The sequence below is a fragment of the Cucumis sativus genome, chromosome 5, assembly GCF_000004075.3.
Source record: "Cucumis sativus cultivar 9930 chromosome 5, Cucumber_9930_V3, whole genome shotgun sequence".
In the NCBI taxonomy this organism is placed as follows: domain Eukaryota; kingdom Viridiplantae; phylum Streptophyta; class Magnoliopsida; order Cucurbitales; family Cucurbitaceae; genus Cucumis; species Cucumis sativus.
The window spans coordinates 21,757,808-21,776,336 of record NC_026659.2 but is presented as its reverse complement, the minus strand read 5'-3'; the positions used below and the strand labels follow the sequence as shown (position 1 = coordinate 21,776,336).

The 18,529-nt window shown below is 32.3% G+C and overlaps 3 protein-coding genes and 1 long non-coding RNA gene across 4 annotated transcripts; 3 read left to right on the top strand and 1 right to left on the bottom strand.

Moving 5' to 3' along the window:
• Positions 1–717: 717 nt before the first annotated feature.
• On the bottom strand, positions 718–4,649 carry LOC101213758 (very-long-chain enoyl-CoA reductase). The gene is made up of 4 exons (XM_004142709.3): positions 4,167–4,649; positions 3,928–3,967; positions 1,581–2,335; positions 718–1,163 (listed from the first exon to the last, which is right to left on the bottom strand). Exons 1-4 carry the CDS (start codon positions 4,233–4,235, stop codon positions 1,095–1,097), a joined length of 933 nt encoding a protein of 310 aa, XP_004142757.1. The 5' UTR covers positions 4,236–4,649; the 3' UTR covers positions 718–1,094.
• Positions 4,650–5,500: 851 nt separating this feature from the next.
• Positions 5,501–6,824, top strand: LOC105435518. The gene is made up of 2 exons (XR_969579.2): positions 5,501–5,839; positions 6,540–6,824. It is a non-coding gene; the product is annotated as an uncharacterized LOC105435518 (long non-coding RNA).
• Positions 6,825–9,636: 2,812 nt separating this feature from the next.
• Positions 9,637–10,395, top strand: LOC105435689. Its single transcript, XM_011657936.1, has one exon. The coding sequence runs from the start codon at positions 9,637–9,639 to the stop codon at positions 10,393–10,395; it is 759 nt and encodes a 252-aa protein (XP_011656238.1).
• Positions 10,396–13,518: 3,123 nt separating this feature from the next.
• Positions 13,519–14,283, top strand: LOC105435688. The gene has a single exon (XM_011657935.1). It carries the CDS (start codon positions 13,519–13,521, stop codon positions 14,281–14,283), a length of 765 nt encoding a protein of 254 aa, XP_011656237.1.
• The last annotated feature ends 4,246 nt before the right edge of the window (positions 14,284–18,529 follow it).

Genomic DNA, 18,529 nt, shown 5'->3' with positions numbered 1-18,529 from the left:
TATTTACAAAAATGTTATATTGTTTATTTATCCATATGTCGTTAAGCATATTTACTTAATTGTCATTCAACTTAAAAACCTTTAATATCATACGGTCACCTACACAAGACCTAATATCATACGGGTTTCTTTGACACTCAAATGCAAAATAGTTAATCAAGTTGGAGGTGTCCGAATAAACTTGTTTAGACATTCACAAGCATTAAATAAAAATAAAAACCTTTTTTCCATCCTCATAAATGATTTTTTTGCTCCCCTTGATAAATATATGCATTTTATCCCTAAGTTTTAAAAATGTGTTTTTTTTTTAGTTTTAAAAATGCACTTTTAGTCTTCGAGCTTATGAAAATAGACCATTAATCCACGAGCCTTCAAAATGTATCTTAATATCTCATATTTTGATAATAAATTTAAAAAGTCCCTCAAACAAGGTTATAGAAGAAATCAAATGAATTTTTTTTCTCAAATACATGAGATTCAACCAAAAAAATCCCATGGGTTTAGTTTCTAAATCCCAAAATTTTGTTCCAAATTCCCAAACACAAACTTAGCTTTAATAAAGATCAAACCCACTACTTCCAAACTCATAGATCAAACCCACTACTTCCAAACTCATAGCCAAACACCCCTTAGTTAACAGGAGAAGGGTGTGGTTGATTTTTTATTTAAACAAAAAAACTTGAAATACTTTTTAATCAAGAGTCTAACACCATATCGTTTATAATGGCACCCAAGTTTATATTTGTAGTGCCAAAATTCTATTAAAACAATCAATTTAAAGGCACCTAAACTAAAATATGTCAATACAAGAAAACAAATTGAAAGAATGTCCTCAAACTAACCAACAGGAAAGAAGAGTTGGAAAGGGTACGAAAAGAATACGCAACCATCAATCACCAACAATGCACTAAAACGCCAAAGCAAAACAAAAGGAACATTGTCTATAATGTTAAAGACAACAACAAAAGAACATTAAAATTGCATTTGGTAAAAGTGATGTCTGTGCCTTGTCTCTGTCTTTCTTTCAAGTGACACTTTTAATCTAAAGCCTACCATCTTGAGATTGAATTGGTTGCTGAGGCCACCAAATGCTTCTACAGAAATGGAGGAAGAATCACCCATCTGCGTGGATACTTTGGCCTTCCCTCTTTCCCATCAAACAGCTGCATAGACAATACAAATCAATTCATGTTCAAATCATAACCAACATCACTACAAGATGCTACTAAAGATCCAAACATGTGAGAGGAATCTCTGGATTTCATAACTCATAGAGAGGTTTATTTAGTCCAAGAGTACCGCACGTTTAAACCCAGAACATAGCAAATGACATCATCGGTTCAAGCCTTTGAATTTAGTAGTGATTTAGTATAGTAGCAAAGCTAGAGCTACTATCTTCAACCTAATTAATAGTGATTATACACTTATTAGATCTTGTGTTAGTTCCTAAGTCCACTGACGAGGGAGGGGGTGTAAATTTATCAACTTAAAGCTTTGCGATTTGGAGGTGATTTAACATAGTACCTAATTACCAAAAGACCTAAAAGCTTAAACTGCTAGAAAAGATAGTAAGATGGTACCTTCTTGAGGCGACGGTGCTTTGCAAGTGCCCAGTTAGTCATGATAAGAGCAGCAACCACAAGAAAGACATAACCAGCAAAAGTCTGTGTAGCTATATTGAAGCCTACCCACTGATATATTTCTGTTGTGTAATTCGCACATGTCACAATGTTGAACAGAAACCCCTTAGGGATTTGATATCCACCATTGCCTTCAGGGCTACGCAATTTTCTCAGCAAGATATGGCAGTAGAAGTTTGACACTTGACACAGCAAACCAAATGCAAAGCCAATCTTCATCTGAAGATCGCCAACAGGGGTATAAAGTGGGTGATTGACATAATAAGCAATGTACGAGCCAAAAGACCAGTAGTAAGCACAATTTCTGAACACATTCGAAAGTGGTGAGGTTGCGTGGCTGAACCTATGGACGAAAAACGTTTCCATGATTCTTTTGAAATAATGAAAACACCAGTAGTACATTGCGTAAGTCTGAACAGGATGGATAACACGTTCTGCTTTGTAGCCAAAGAACTGATATACAGGGAAGTAGTAAAAGATGGGGTAGAGAATCAGTGGACCCAAGTATTCAAAGAAAAAGAGTGTACGATAAGAAACTTGTGGGCCCAAATCCTTGAAGACAACGGTTATGCTGTCCGAGTTGTCGCTACAATATTCTCTGAGGCTTTTCTTGGAGTTAAGAACAGTAGGTCTCTCCTTTGAACCAGGTTGAACGGGAAGAGTTAGCCTTTGCCTAGCTGGATAGAACTTTTTGGCTGTTTCAACAAAACAAGGAAATCAGATAGCTGTACTTTAAATAAAAACTGACATTGGAATGCATGTATGCATCCTAAATGACAGGCAGCTTGCCACTGATCAAGAAACATCCAACAATATCAGGCAAAAATACCAAATGTTCCTGTTATAAGAACCACAGAGACTATCAAGCATAAGTCCTTTTAAATTTCTTTTTGTTTTTCCTTCATAAAACTCACACTGGAATGGAGGATTCTATTGACAGTAAAAGTCGTTAAGGGACTTTATGTCTAATCTTAGCTGACAACAAAAGAGGCATGTCGCAATGAAGCTGAGCTTCAAAGTCAATATCAAGTAGGCAATGCAAAAAGAAAATTCTCCACCCCACCCTAGCAACAATGCATATCAAAAGTGAACCTAATGGCATGATGCAACTGCAGCATTAATTATTTTAAAAAAAGAAGGAAACAAATTACACCAACATGGTACTAAGATGACCATTGGGATTTATATAGAAATTTTAAACATGAAAACGACATCTCCTTTCAAATTTATGATGGAAAAAATCCTGTGATAGGGCTTGCACAGCAATTTTATTTATGATCAGATAGCAAGGTACTAGGAAGCTTAATTCTCCCAATTCTCTGGAGAGTATACACAAAAATTCTCCCCCATCTGCCAAGAAAGAAAAACCACCTGTATAACAATCCCTTCGTCCCATTCTAGCAAACAAAATACCTTGGAGCCAACTACGTCCATGTAACTTTTCTCATTCACTCAATCCTTTCCTTTTCTCCTACATGTACACCTTCCCAATTGGGGGCTATCACCTTGCTAGGGAAGGGGATTGCCTATGTAGTATCTAGAATGCTGGGTATGCAATTTGCAAGAAAATTGAAAGGAAAGATACTTTTCATTAGTTTATACATCACAACCACACTGATATGAATAATGATTTAAAGCCATTAAGGTGCATTAGCAATTATATATTGAACCCCAAAAGGTATTTTACATCCCATCCTAGGAAAAGAAAAAGCAACTAAGCACCCATAACGAAATCATTTTATCTTTTGCTAATTCTAAGTCTATAGACATGATAACTCTTCGCAATATAATCAAGAACGATGGACATATAGTTAGAAAAAGGCAGAAAAGATCAGCATACCCGAGCCCAATAGGCATATTCTCGTCTGTTGTTATCCTAGAAGTAATAAAAGACCAATTTTCTGAAAGCATTGCATAGGAAAAAAAAAAACAATGGACTTCTTCAAATACTTTACCATTTATGTACTGATAACAAAATATTGACTACTCAGCAACTCCATACCCCAAAGCTTAAACTGATAAGCTACAATGAAGACCGAACTTAATCTTTTAAATTCATCATTTTAATAACTACAAAAAAAAAATGGGGGCAAACCACAAGTAGATACATTACATAAGCAACGACAGCAGAGCTCAACTAGTTAATGCATATGCTGGTTCGAATTTTTCCACCCCTATTCACAAACTCCAGTTCTGTCAATCATTACCATAAAAATACAAATCTAAACTAATAAAAGTGCATGTATGCAACAATTAAAGGAATACCATTCTACTATCTTGCACTTACTTCGCTTATGAATCGCATCCTGCAGATCTGCCACCGAAGCCTACAAAAAACAAAACAACAATTTCCATAAAAGTCAAAGTCCCACCTTCAACTCATCTGTAAGAAGGAAAATTAATAGGTCTAAAAACAGAACACAGGCACCAACAACAAGTAGTAATCTTCTAATTCTTTCCTCTTTCCAAGAATCAAGAAGAGAAGTAAACAAAAACAGTAATTCAATCAAAATCCAAAACACTTACAGAGTCGCTCAGTTGAATACCCCCTTTAACAACCTCTCTCCCACTGCGAGAAACTACCGAGACCTTCATTTCTGCAGCCAAATTAGAGAACCAGTTGGAGAAAAAAGCCAAAAATTTGTACCCAGATCCTGAAAAGAGCAAAATGAGAAGACCCAGAACCCAAAAAATGGATATATGATGAGATCCGCAAATGGGTGTGAATTTAAAATAGGAAAAGGTTTCTGGGTTTGAAGTGGGAGGTTGGGAAGTAGGCTATTAAATGGTGTGCAGTTGGGGTAGGAGAGCTAATTCGGATGACTGATGAACCGTGTCGCTAATCATCTCCTAATTGCAATTGGACACATCGTTTGATCTGCGATGCTGGAGGCGACAGCCAACTGAATAAATTTATTGGGATGAACGTGAACCCAAATTCTTAATGGAAGAAAAAAATTGCCATGGATTAGTGAAGAGAAAGTGTGTGTGTCATACGAACAAATGATAAGTTAAGTGTAGAGAAAATATCTAAAAGCTCATGCCATTTATATTGAGCCCATCTTGCATTTATGTAGAGTTAAAATTTTTGATAATGGTTGAAATATTGAAGCAGTTAGGGATCACTTCATCTTAAATGAAACTTTATCATTGAGGAAAAATGTTAGATGCATTCCCATATTCACTTTAAATCATCACAACAATGATAAAAACTCTCCAACAAATTATTTACAAGTATAATAAAAAACAAATTAACTTTCGTGATAGACTCATATAAATCAACTTTTTTCATGAAAATTTACTGTATCTTCAACGGTAGTGTTGTATTTGAGAAGATCCCTAACTTTCAAATATAAATTTTAAAAAGTCCTCTTCATTCTTACACTTTCATAAAAGTAACAATTTAGTTTTAGAACTTGATTTGTAACGATTTAATTCATCTACCTTGATTTTAAAACAATTTAGTTTTTAAACTTTATTATATAAAAATTTTATAACTATTTTTTATAAGATCTAAATAATTTTGCTTGTGATCATAGAGATATTACAAAATCAATTTTGTTTTGTATGTAGTTGATACTCGACCCTCATTCTTGATTCTCACTGCTAGCTTTTTTTAGAAAAGAAAATTCTTTTGTAGTTCATCAATGTGCTTTGTTCTTTTCTTTCTTTTTCCAATATTTACTACTTAGACTCACTAATAAAATTCAACAAATAACAAGAGCAAGAATCGACCATTAAAAGACAAATTTGCAATTTTACTTCGAAAAAAAAGCTATAAAATTTGAATTTTAAAAAGTTAAGTGACGCTTTCTATAGATTTTTTTTTTCGTGGGAAATGACTAATGGTTGATTTAAATCATAGAATTTTAAAGCATAAAAATGATTTGAAATAAAATAATAATGTGAAAAATTAGTAATAAGAGTTTTAAATTTTGCTTTTTCTATTGGTGTGGCTATGCGTATGGCCATTGGTATTTAAGGAGGAGTTGAGTGGCGGTCAGATTGAAGTTTGGAGTCTTCCTAAAGGGAAATTGAAATCTTGGTGTTCGTGGGTGTTCAGCTCAATCATGACTCAAAAATTCGGCGGTGGGTTGCGTCCTACGGGAACTCCCTCAGTTGGTTGGTCTTTTGTCGTCGTCATCTCCTCGCTTCTCGCCGGCGCCTCCATTGTCCACAACATCTTCAAACCAAATCTTGTACTCTCCCTCTCTATTTCTCTCTATCTGCTTTGTGCATATATACCTAGACTGACCCTTTGATCATTATTCATTGTCGGAAATATAGCCATGTATTTGTAGAGTACTGGGTGCAATTCAACTTAAAACAGTGCCTGTAACCTGTTCGACAAAATGCGCATCTTGCTATTTTGTACCAATTGTTTTATTTCTTCACTATTAGCCTGTTTTTTTTATCAATAGGATTCAGATTTCAGAAATATTATCTTGCTATGTTCCCTTTTAAGTTAGATATCAATTTCAGCTTCTTCAGAAGTATGGTCATTCCTTATTTGTGCTGGGTGTCGTTTCACTTGGCAATGCCTGTAACATGTTCGATGAAAGGTCCACCTTGTAGATTATGCCAAGTGCCTCATGATTTGAGTATAAGCCTGTCATTTACTGTTTTTGATTAGTGCATTTCAGAATTACCTTGTTATGTTCTGGAAATCAGATATCAATCTCTACTTATATTCTTCTTCCAGAAAATCTAAGGACCATCCATCCATATTCTATTTCTTGACTTTCTTTTATTAGCTTTTCATAAAATGTCCATAATTTTGTTGTGTTGATAGATGTTTGCAGTGGAATTGCTTCCTCCATTTCTCTAGTTTCACTAAAGAGTGCTATATGCAAAGTGGTCTCTGAATTTCTAACTTTGTCCTTTCTAATTTCTTTGTAGACCTTGCCTCCGGCGGATAGTGCCCAGACGACGACCAACAAGGAAAACCCTATTTAAAAATAAATTACTTTATAACCATTACAGTACAGTTAGTTTATTTCTTTCCAGATTCATGTTTTTCTTATTATTGGTTTTTGTTTCCATGCTTTGATGTCGAAGTTCTGTTTTGTTGGAAAAGGAACAAAAGAATCTTTAAAGGTTCATTTCGAGAGCTGCAAGTGTTGTAAAATTCACCAGTTATAAATAACTAGTGCATTCTCTCTTTGGGAAATTGTTTTCTTTTTCCATTGATTGGACCATCTGGTTACTAGATTAATAAGTAGATGCTTCAGTCAATTGGAGAGTGAAGCAAATAGATTGAGTCATGGTGTCAAGTGGTTTATTAGTCCTTTCAAAGTTCTTTCCTAGTCTACTTTGAGAGTAGGAAAGGGGAAATTTTCATTAGAGACAGCAAAATTGCCAGAGAACTAATAGAAAGTCATTCATTCTAGAAATTTTCCATCTAGCAAATAGATTGGAGGCCAATTGGTGTTTGCCTGTTACTAACTTGAAAGATTCCATTAGGAAGCTTTCTTCTTAACCTGATTCACTCTCTTATTTAACCGTCACTTTCTTCACTATTTAGAGCATGTTTCTACTGTTTTTTTGGTCTGAGAATTTGAATGTTGGTTAATGTAACACCTAAAATTTTAAGGTAATTTCTAATTTAATTATCTTGAATTATTTAGGATCGAATTATTAGGGGTGTTAATTTAATTTGAATTGGAAAATGAATATATATTTGGTAATGTACATTTAATTGAGGTGAATTTGAAAGTACTTTGGAAAGTAAAGGTTAACAATATTTATTGGTACATAATTAATAGTGGAAAAGTATATTTAACGAGGAAAGAGAGAGTCTGTATGTGTTGATTCGATGGGGGAAAGTATAGAGTTAACGAGGATTTAAATAAATATATATAATTAATTATATATATGGTTTTAGGAAAAAGAATTAAATAACAATAATAAGTTTTGTGGATGGGCAATTGCAGCCCGGAGGAACGTCTTGTATTTTTTTTTCTATTCTTTTCATGTTAAATTTGATAGTATAGAGTTTCGTCTCAAAATCAATTGACAATGAAAGATGAAAATTTGATAGTATAGAGGTCCGTCTTAAAATCAATTGACAATGAAAGGAGCAACTCATCTATCTTATATGGAGTATGAGTTCTCTTGGTTTTTTTAATGTAGAACTTAACTTCTCCAATAACTCTGATATCATATTGAAAGCAATAAAAAACGAAACATGTTCATATTTCAAGTATGTTTATACCAAAGCATGTTTTGAAAGCTTTTGATGAGTTTCTTAGAATGTTACTAGATGCATAACTGAAATATTGAGTCTGAAGTTAGTTTATTATGTGTACGCACAAAGATGAAAGTATTATTAGTGTTGATTTTACTCCTGGATAACAATGCTATCGAGAGTGTCAAACGTGCCTTACTACAAAGTACTAGGTGTGACCAACTGCAACATAGAATGTAAAGAATAGTTATTAAGAGTAGTCATGCTATTATTATTATTATATGAAAGGCTTTGCTAAAATTTTCTTGTTGAAAGTTGATTGCTACAAATTTCTTTTGAGATTTATGACTTAAGTTATTTAGAGAGCATATTTGTTTAAAAGTTAGTCATTCATGAGCCTTGGGTCACACTCTTATCAAAATGTCACGCTCTTGAAAAAATCTTCAAAGAAATAGACTAATTTTTTAAAAAATTAAAGGAAAACCACGCAAGACAAATTATTTTAAAGTTAGAAAGAAAAAACATATGTAAACAGACTTTCGAGAACTTTGATTTGTAAATAGTTTAATTATATATATATATATATATTTGAATATGCCCAAAAAAGTTAAAACTATAAGGTAATTTGGTTTTTAAGAAAAACCAGCAGAAAAAATAAATACGATAGCTGTTGCACTCAAATGAGATCATAATAGATAATCAAAGAAGAGGGATCACAAACTTGAAGAAGTTTCTGTATTGTCCTCTAAGGATTTCTTAGAAATACCAAACTACAACCGTTTTTTTTATTATTATTATTATTATTTGATATTATTTATAAGAAGCTTAAGCGTTAATTAATTGGAAAACAGAATGCAACACAATGACTTTTGAAATTAGAAATTCCAATTGAATCATACAAAAAATCCCACATTTGTCTCTTAGAACAAGGGGCAAAATAGTCAATAAAGCTCCAAGAGTTGTGGGAAACTACAAAGCAAAATCTTCAATCATTTCATTATTATTTCTCATTCACTCTAACTCTTCCCAATGCTAAAATACATTACTTCAAAATGGAAAAGAACGGAAAAAAAGAACTAAGAACCTTCTGAGGACACACATAGCGAGGTTGAAGATTTCTTAGAAATACCAAACTACAACCGTTTTTTTTATTATTATTATTATTATTTGATATTATTTATAAGAACCTTCCACAAACAACGGAGTTTTACATATTTACTCTAAAAGTCTAGATAATTTATCTAAGATTAGCAGTAAACTAGAATATTAAATGAACTAAAACACAAATTAACAAATGAGAGAAGACAAATGGACCGAGTACAGAAATTTCTATCAAATTCACATCATATGCATATCCATTTGAGTGTATTCCATCATATTAGACACAAGTGACGTGAAAATACAACGTAAAGAACAATAAACTATTGAGAATAAGCAAAACCATTACGTTTTAAGGACCTAATGAGGAAGAAAATATTGACAATAAGCAAAACCCAGAGTTAGAAATTTCTTCAAAACTTATATGCATTTCTTCTAAGAACAAAGATGGAAGAAATTACCTGAAACTCATGGCCTTAGATTTCTTATATAAACCCACAGCCTCCGTTCTAAATTCCCCACAACCTTTCCTACATTCTTCTTAAACTCTTCATCTCTGCTATTCCTGTCTGCAATCTTTCCAATCTCTTATCTGCTCTTCTAGCAAACCCCATATTCACAAATCACTTCCCTACCCTTCCCTACCCCGCAATCCATCCTATACCTCTTGTTTTGTTGGTGTTTTACTTTGCTTCAAGAAAAAAAAAAAGAATGGCCAAGCAGTTGTGTACTCCAAATCAACTGAAGCATGAATTGGAGCTGAAGAAGTACCTGAAACCTTACACCTGCGATGGCTGCAAGGAAATAGGCTTTGGGCCTCGCTACCGATGCGAGAAGTGTGATTTTGATCTTCACAAAGCTTGTATGTTTCCACAAGACTCACCAGTGTTTCATGAATTTTTCACACGTTCCGCCTTCAAGTTCTCTAAAACCCCACCAAGGGCCTGCCACGACGAATGCAAACGGATTTGCGACGCCTGCACAAAACCTATCAATGGCTTTATGTACCACTGCGAGAAAGATGACCTGGATCTCCACCCCTGCTGTCGAAACCTCAACAGGAATTACCAAATTGAAGACGTGGTGTTCAATCTCTACAAGGAAGTCCAGGGGAAGTGCATGTGGTGCAAGAAGAGGACCATCAAACGCCATGGCCAAAGCAATGGTTGGTCCTACATATCTGAGTGCGGGGAGTACCATGTTCATGTGGCTTGTGTTACTGAAATGGCTTTAGAGGAATGGTACAAGAACGGAGGAGACTGGATGAATGCCAATAATGCCAATCAGGACCAGCAACTGACTCTTCAGAAGGTTAATCTGAAAGCAATTAAAGCTCGAGGGCGTGGGAATGGCGGAAAAGGGAACAAATATTGGAGAATCCTAAAGGTTTTCATCAAGACCATTGTTAGTATCGTTCTTGGAGATCCCACTACAGTTCTGGCGTCTCTTTTCGTCGAGCTGATTGCATAAAGCTTGTTTGACTTTTGTTTTGCCTTTTCTTTCTGAATTGCATTCTCTTTTTCCTTTTTATTCCAAAAGTATAGTGAAGCGAGTCTTGAAGACTAAAACTATGTTTCAATTTTGATTGTATGCCTGCAAAGAACAAATAAAAGTGATGTTTTTTTTATTTTACTTTTGTAGCTCTCGTTGTTATTATTGATGATAAGTTGTTATTGTATAAATTTAAATACAATCAAAGAGAATGCGAGATCAAACACAGAAACACATTTTTCTTTTTCTTTTTTTCTTTTTCTTTTATAAATGAGAAACAGTTGATCACAATTTCATTGATAATATGAATGACAAAGACAAACAATTAAAATATAAAAGAAATCCGAGGCAAAGAAATGAGGAAAGCCGAAGGATTCAGATGTAAGAATAAAAGGAAAAAAAGCAGAGGATTGAACAAACAATAGAGGGGTAACCTAAATGGAAGAAAAGGAAAAGATGGGAAATGAAATGAGAAAGAATTGAAGTTACCTGAAACCATGGTGCGAAATGAAGCAGGAGATGAACAGAGTTGATTAAAGTAAAAACAAAACTCGGATGGGAGAGGCAGCCGGCGGACAGGGCGTCGATCAAAGCAGGAGGAATTCGGTGATGAGAGAGAGAAAGAGAGAGAGACGGCTGAAAAGAGAAGGAAATTTCAGCAGAAATGAAAGAAAGGAGTTTTAGGGCATTTGATTTCCAACTTGGGGACGAAGGAAAACTGGGGGATAAATTATAAACATATAGTATTATTTAAAGCGCCCCCGGTCAAAAATAAAAAAACAAAATCACTTAAATAAATTTAAATATTTACGTGATCAAATTTTGGATTAGAACTATCATCCACACATATATCAATGTATATTATTTTTAGAATTCAAAAATTTTACAAAATATTTTATCAAATTTGTTAGTTATTATTTTTTACAAATATCATACAAAATACAAAAAAATGATGCAGTCAACTAACTTTTTCATCAACCATAAGGTTGGAAAATATTAAAATTATTAAATAAAATTTAGGAGTGTTTTAAAAAAATATAAGCAAAATATTTATACAACAATTTCGAAAATGAAAAAAACTTATAAGAAAAACTTACGAAAAAATGATTCTTTTACTTTTATGTCAGGATTGATTCAAGGTAAATCTCGATCTTTTAATTTTAATTGTATTTTAAACTACAAGTTAAGATTTAAAGAAATTTATAATTATTTGTTTAAATTTCAATTTAAACTACTTTTAAGCACTTGGCAATACAAATCTCAAACATATTAGAAATATGTTCGTACATGTTTTGAAACTTTTTTAAAATAATTAGAGTTTTCGAAATATAAGAACTCTTTTAAATACAAAAACAAGTACTATTAAAATCTTTTAAACAATAATAATTATAATTTATTAACTGTTTTATCTTTTAATTCTCAAGAATGATTTTATTCTAATACACATAATAAATAATATCATGCATGTATACGTTCAATCCCCACATCTCACATATTGTATTGTAAAAAAAAAAAAAAAAAGTGAATTTTCAAATTCCTTACATGAATGAAATTCTTTTAGTTGAAGATACAATAAATTTCATAATAAATATATTCGATAATTTAAAACATTTATCTTTTTACAAAATTTTCTTTCTAAAAGTCAAAAGAGAATTAAAAGCCAAAAGTTTAATTCTGTTCAGAATTGTTATAGTAAGAAACTTAAATTAGAATTATATGTAATGCACTTCAATATTTTCTAGTTCATATAACTGAACTTCAGAGAACTTGATTTGTAAATAATCCTTTATATATATATATATATATGAATATGCCCCTAAAATTAATTTTGATTTTTTTTAATATAATGGAAACAGAAATATTGTTTGTTAAATCACTCTCAAATTGAAGACATAAAATGATATTAATAGAACATTTTTTTAACACTTAAAACTATAAAGTATTTTTGTTTAAAAAAAAGATACAAGGCAGAAAATTAAATATGATAGCCGTTGCATTCAAATGAGATCATAATAGATAATCAAAGAAGAGGGATCAAACGTTGAAGAAGCTTCTGTCTGTCTTGTCCTCTAAGGATTTCTTAGAAATACCAAACAACCTTTTTTGTTATTATTATTATTTGATATTATTTAATAGAAGCTTAATTACGCGTTAACTAATTGGAAAACAAAATGCAACACAATGACTTTTGTAATTAGAAATTCCAATTGAATCATACAAGAAATCCCACCTTTGTCTCTTAGAAGAAGGGGCAAAACAGTCCGATAAAGCTCCAAGAGTTGTGGGAAAGTACAAAGCAAACCAAATGCAAAATCTTCATTCATTTCATTATTATTTCTCATTCAGTCAAACACTCCCAATGCTAAAACGTATTACTTCAAAATGGAAAAGAACAAAAAGAAGAAATAAAAAAAAGAATAAGGACCTTCTGAGGACACACATAGCAAGGTTAAAGAAACGATAGTAGAGAAGCTGCTGGGCCCTTTAAAACCTTCCACTAACAACAAAGTTTTATACATTTACTCCAAAAGTCTAAATAATTTGTAAGATTAGGAATAAAAAATTAGAGGACAAATGGACCGAGTAAAATCCCAGAGTACAGAAATTTCTATCAAATTCACAATCATATGCATATCCATTTGAGTGTATTCCATCATATTAGACACAAGTGACGTCAAAATACAATGTAAAGAACAATAAACTATTGAGAATAAGCAAAACCATTACGTTGTAAGGACCCAAGGAGGAAGAAAACATTGAGAATAAGCAAAACCCAGAGTTAGAAATTTCTTTACAACTTATATGCGTTTCTTCTAGGAACAAAGATTGAAGAAATTACCAGAAACTCATGGCCTCAGATCCCTTATATAAAGCCCACAGCCTCCGTTCTAAATTCCCCACAACCATTCCTGCATTCTTCTTAAAGCTCTTCATCTCTGCTATTCCTGTCTGCAATCTTCCCAATCTCTTATCTGCTCTTCTAGCAAACCCCCATATTCACAAATCTCTCCCCTACTCTTCCCTACCCTGCAATCCATCGTTATACCTCTTGTTTTGTTGGTGTTTTACTTTGCTTCAAGAGAAAAAAAAAAGAAAAACAGAATGCCCAACCAGTTGTGTACTCCAAACCAACTGAAGCATGAACTAGAGCTGAAGGAGTACCTCAAACCTTACACCTGCGATGGCTGCAAGGAAATAGGCTTTGGGCCTCGCTACCGATGCGAGAAGTGTAATTTTGATCTTCACAAAGCTTGTATGTTTCCTCAAGACTCACCAATTTTTCATGAATTCTTCCCACAGTCCGCCTTCGAGTTCTTTAAAACCCCACCAAGGGCCTGCTGCGACGACTGCAAAAAGTTTTGCGACGCCTGCACAAAGCCTATCAATGGCTTTATGTACCACTGCAAGAAAGTCAAAGTCGAGCTGGATCTCCACCCTTGCTGTCGAAACCTGAACAGGAATTACAAAATTGAAGACGTGGAGTTCAATCTCTACAAGAAAGTCAAGGGGAAGTGCATGTGGTGCAAGAAGAGGACCATCAATCCCCATGGCCAAACCAATGGTTGGTCCTACATATCTGAGTGCGGGGAGTACCATGTTCATGTGGCTTGTGTTATTGAAATGGCTTTAGAGGAATGGCACAAGAATGGAGGAAACTGGATCAATGCCAATAACGCCAATCAGGACCAACAACTGGCTCTTCAGAAGTTGAATTTGAAAGCAATTAAAGCTCGAGGGCGTGGAAAAGGCGGAAAAGGGAACAAATATTGGAGAATCCTAAAGGTCTTCATCGGGACCATTGTTAGTATCGTTCTTGGAGATCCAACTACAGTTCTGGTGTCTCTTTTCGTCGAGCTGATTACATAAAGCTTGTTCGACTTTTGTTTTGCCTTTCCTCTCTGAATTGCGTTCTATTTTTCCCTTTTATACCAAAAGTATAGTGACACAAGTCTGTAAGAGTAGAACTATGTTTCAACTTTGATTGTATGCCTGCAAATGAACAAATAAAAAGTGATGTTTTTTATGTCTGTAGCTGTTGTTGTTATTGATGATAAGTTGATGTCGTATAAATTTAAATAGAATCAAAGAGAATGCGAGATCAAACACAGAAACGCGTATATATATATATATATTGAATGAGAAATAGTTCATCATAGTTAATTTCATTGATAATAGGAAATGACAAAAACGAAGAATTTAAAAAAAAAAAAAAAATACAAGGCAAAGAAATGAGGAAAGCCGAAGGGAATGAAAGGAAGAAAAAGCAGAGGAGAGGGGAAGGTAACCTAAATGGAAGAAAAGGAAAAGATGGGAAATGAAATGAGAAAAAATTGAAGTTACCTGAAATCATGGCGCGAATTGAAGCAGGAGATGAATAGAGATGATTAGAGTAAAAACTAAACTCCGATGGCAGAGGCAGCATGCGGCCAGGGCGTGGATCAAAGCAGGAGGAATTGGGTGGTGAGAGGAGAGAAAGAATTGAAAAGAGAAGGAAATTTGAGAAGAAAAAGGAATTGAAATCTTGATAGGGCATTTGATTGTGGGATAAATTATAATATGTTATAATATTATGAGAAATCTAAATTGAAATCTTACAATTGGGCTTACGCTGGTCTTCTGGGCTGGGCTCAATTGGGCTCAATTGGTATAAATACCATTTTCGTTCAAATCCTATTTTACTAATCTTTTTTTAATTCTTTTTAAAAATTGAGATTTAATTAAGAAAATTAAGAAAATATCTTTTACATTATATATGATATATACATCTTTTTTAATTTATTTGCACAAATTTTTTATAACTAACTCCATTTTTTAAAGATTCTATATTTAACCCTCATCAGTATGCAAATATGCAAATTTGCGGATTTCAATAAAAACTTAATTCCTCACAAAATTATTTTAAGAACTATGAAATTTATCATCACATCACAAGACAAATGAAGTTTTCATTTTTCTCAAGAAGGTAAGAAGAAGATTTATTGAGACCAAAGAGGGTTTGAACGAAAATGGGATGTTATATTATGGTGATTATGAGAAAAGTACATTTTACTTTCTAGTAGAGTTTTTGGAATGCAATATGTCCAAAAAGATTATTTTTAATTTTTTAAAAAATAATTAGGTTTTTAAATGTTCTTACAATCTTGATTTTTTTTTTATAAAAAAAAAATTAAAGAGAAATAGTAAAAAATAGCAATTTTGATAAAATATTTATAACATACAGCAAAATTTTCAGATTCTATCAATTATAGACATTGATCGTCATTAACATGGTTCTATCAGTAACATTGGTAGACAGTGATAAAAGTCTATAAATGACTATCATTGATATAATTTAAAAAATTTACTATAACTGGTAAATATTTTAATTTATTTTGCTTTCTATAATTATTTAAAAAAATAGAGTCTTAGTTATTTCACATTTTGATTATCAAAATCTTTTATTATATTTTTTGTTTACATTTAAAATTTAAAAAAAATCTCATTGTGTTCATGCTCTCAATAGATTATCTTTTATTATATTTTATAGTTTGCAAATTTTGATTGTCAAAATCTTCAAAAACATCTCTTATGTGTTCATGCCACTACTATAAATTTGGCATGTGCAAAGCACACAAGAAAGATGTCTACCTTGATGGTCTTTGTCCATTAAGTAGGCATACATCAAGAAGAAAGCCCCACCATCATGAGACTTTGATGCCATAAAGAATATCATCAAGAAAGTTGTTGGTAGATCCATAAATTTTATATAGCGGACATCGAGCACTATAAAAACACACTAAAAATGTTAAAAAAATATCATGAATATTGTTGGGAGTGTGAAAATTTGGATCAAGAATCGAACTCGACCTAGTGGGTTTTGCAGTGGGGGTATAACCACTACACCAAAATCAAATTAAGTAAAATTAAAGCATTATTTAATAGGAGTACTTGAAAAATAGCAAAAAAATTTATGATAATAGGACTCATGTTATTACATTTTCTAAATTGCAAAAGTAGCAAATGTAAAAGCCAATAACCCTATGATTACTGTCTGATAGCTCTCCGATAGTCTTATGATTATCGTCTGATAGCCGTCTGATTTTGCCATATTTATAATATGCAAAAAGTAGGTGTCATGAGCTATTTTTTTTCTAAATGTTTTTGTCATTTGATGCAACTTTCCTATTTAATATATATTGTAATTAGACACTTCAAAATTAATATTAAAATACAAAAATCAATAATGTGAAGGGGCACGTGCCCCCATGATCCCTTAATAAATTCGTCCCTTTAGAAAGTCCATAAAGAAAAACCGTTTTCTTGATGGCCAAAACATGCCATAAAAAAACCTTTACTTAATGGTATTGGCCATCAAGAAATAAGACTTTGATGAGTTTTTGTCGATCAAGAAATTGGATCAACTCATCAAGATAGCTCTTTCTGTCCATCAAGATAGCCATTCTATTGACGGGTTTTGCCCATCAAGATATAACCCTTATGCTGATAGGTTTTGCCCGTTAAAAAATATTTATTCTTGACGTTTTGAGCGCGTCAACTATAATAGCTTTAAGAAATAAAAACAATATGGGTCATTACGATCCTCCCATATATGTGATCGGTAATCGATATCAAACAAAGCTAAAAAATTCTAAAAATACCAAAATGTTGAAATATGCAAAATTACTATATACAACTCCTGTAAATTCTTTTCAACTACATAATTTGCACAACTCCGTCATAACTCTATAACTCCAAAACTATAGAACTCACACAACTCCATAACTCCAACAACTCGAAACTTCTAACTTCACAACTCCAAATTGCTCTCAGTCATCTCTTCAAAGAAAATCGACATCGACAGTAAATTAATAAATTACGTGATTAGGCGAGAATGTGAAATCCATATGATTTATACAAGACTAAGTTTTTTTTTTTTTTTTTTTTTGCACATCTTATCATATCTATCTAGAAATGTCAAAGTTGCCATTGAAGAATATATTTTGATGGCATTCCCTCAAGTAAGCAATCATCATTTAAGTATTTATCTTTTTATTGTCATGGTAGTATTCTTTATAAATGTTGAATTGAGATGAAATTGTTTAGTTAAGAAGTGATGGTTAAGATAGATATGAATATATACATAATTTATTAAAATAATTCTTTCAATCAAAAACACATAGTGAATTCTAATCTTTGAAGCAAATTTTTATAATATATTTATCTTTTTTTTTCTTCAAATAGTTTGTGAATGTTGTAGGCATAGTGTAATTTCTTGTAAAATGATGGGAAGATTATGGAAGAAACAAATCAATTTTTTTTAACACTTAACTAAATTTGTTTTAGTTATGTTTGTATCAAATTGTTTTGGTTAAGCTAGGGTTGTTTCCGTCTTTCACTAATTATTTTTGTAGTGCTTCTAGGGTATTTTTCGTCTTTTGCTAATTAATGTTTTTTATTTATAAAATTCAATTTGCTAATTTTATTTTTATTTTGAAACCATTTTGTTATTTTTTTCAAATGAATTTTTAAAATTTGTTATTTTTCTTCTTATCCCAATTTAAAATTACTCTGACCTTTCTACACTAACGAACACACAAGTTAATTGTACCACATGACTATTTTTTTTAGTACACGTCAATCAAAGACAATTTATCACATCTGATAGTACTTATGTTTATTGCATAGTAAGAATTTTAATATGATTTTTTTTAATAATTTTATAACATGCACATTATTTAATTATGTTATTTGTAACGTTTAGAATAATTGTGTTCAAGACATACATAGTTACTCGGTGGAACACAATTTACGAGATATTTGAGTTTGATGTGTGATGAAACATTGAAAAATATAGAACATATTATTCAACAAACAAGACGACTCAGTGTATTGCAAACACGAATCAAAGATGACGATAGAGAGCGAAGATGTTGCAGAGGAGATCAGGATAATGTTTAGTTTATAGTTCAAAATTTTAATTCATATGAACTTCAATTTTAAATGTAGAATATATTATATAAAAATGAATTCTTATTTGCATCAAAACCATGGTCATATTACAAACTTAACGAAAAAATAACCCTTGAAAGCTTAAAGAAAAAAGTCACATGAAGATGTACAAACTTCTTTTTTT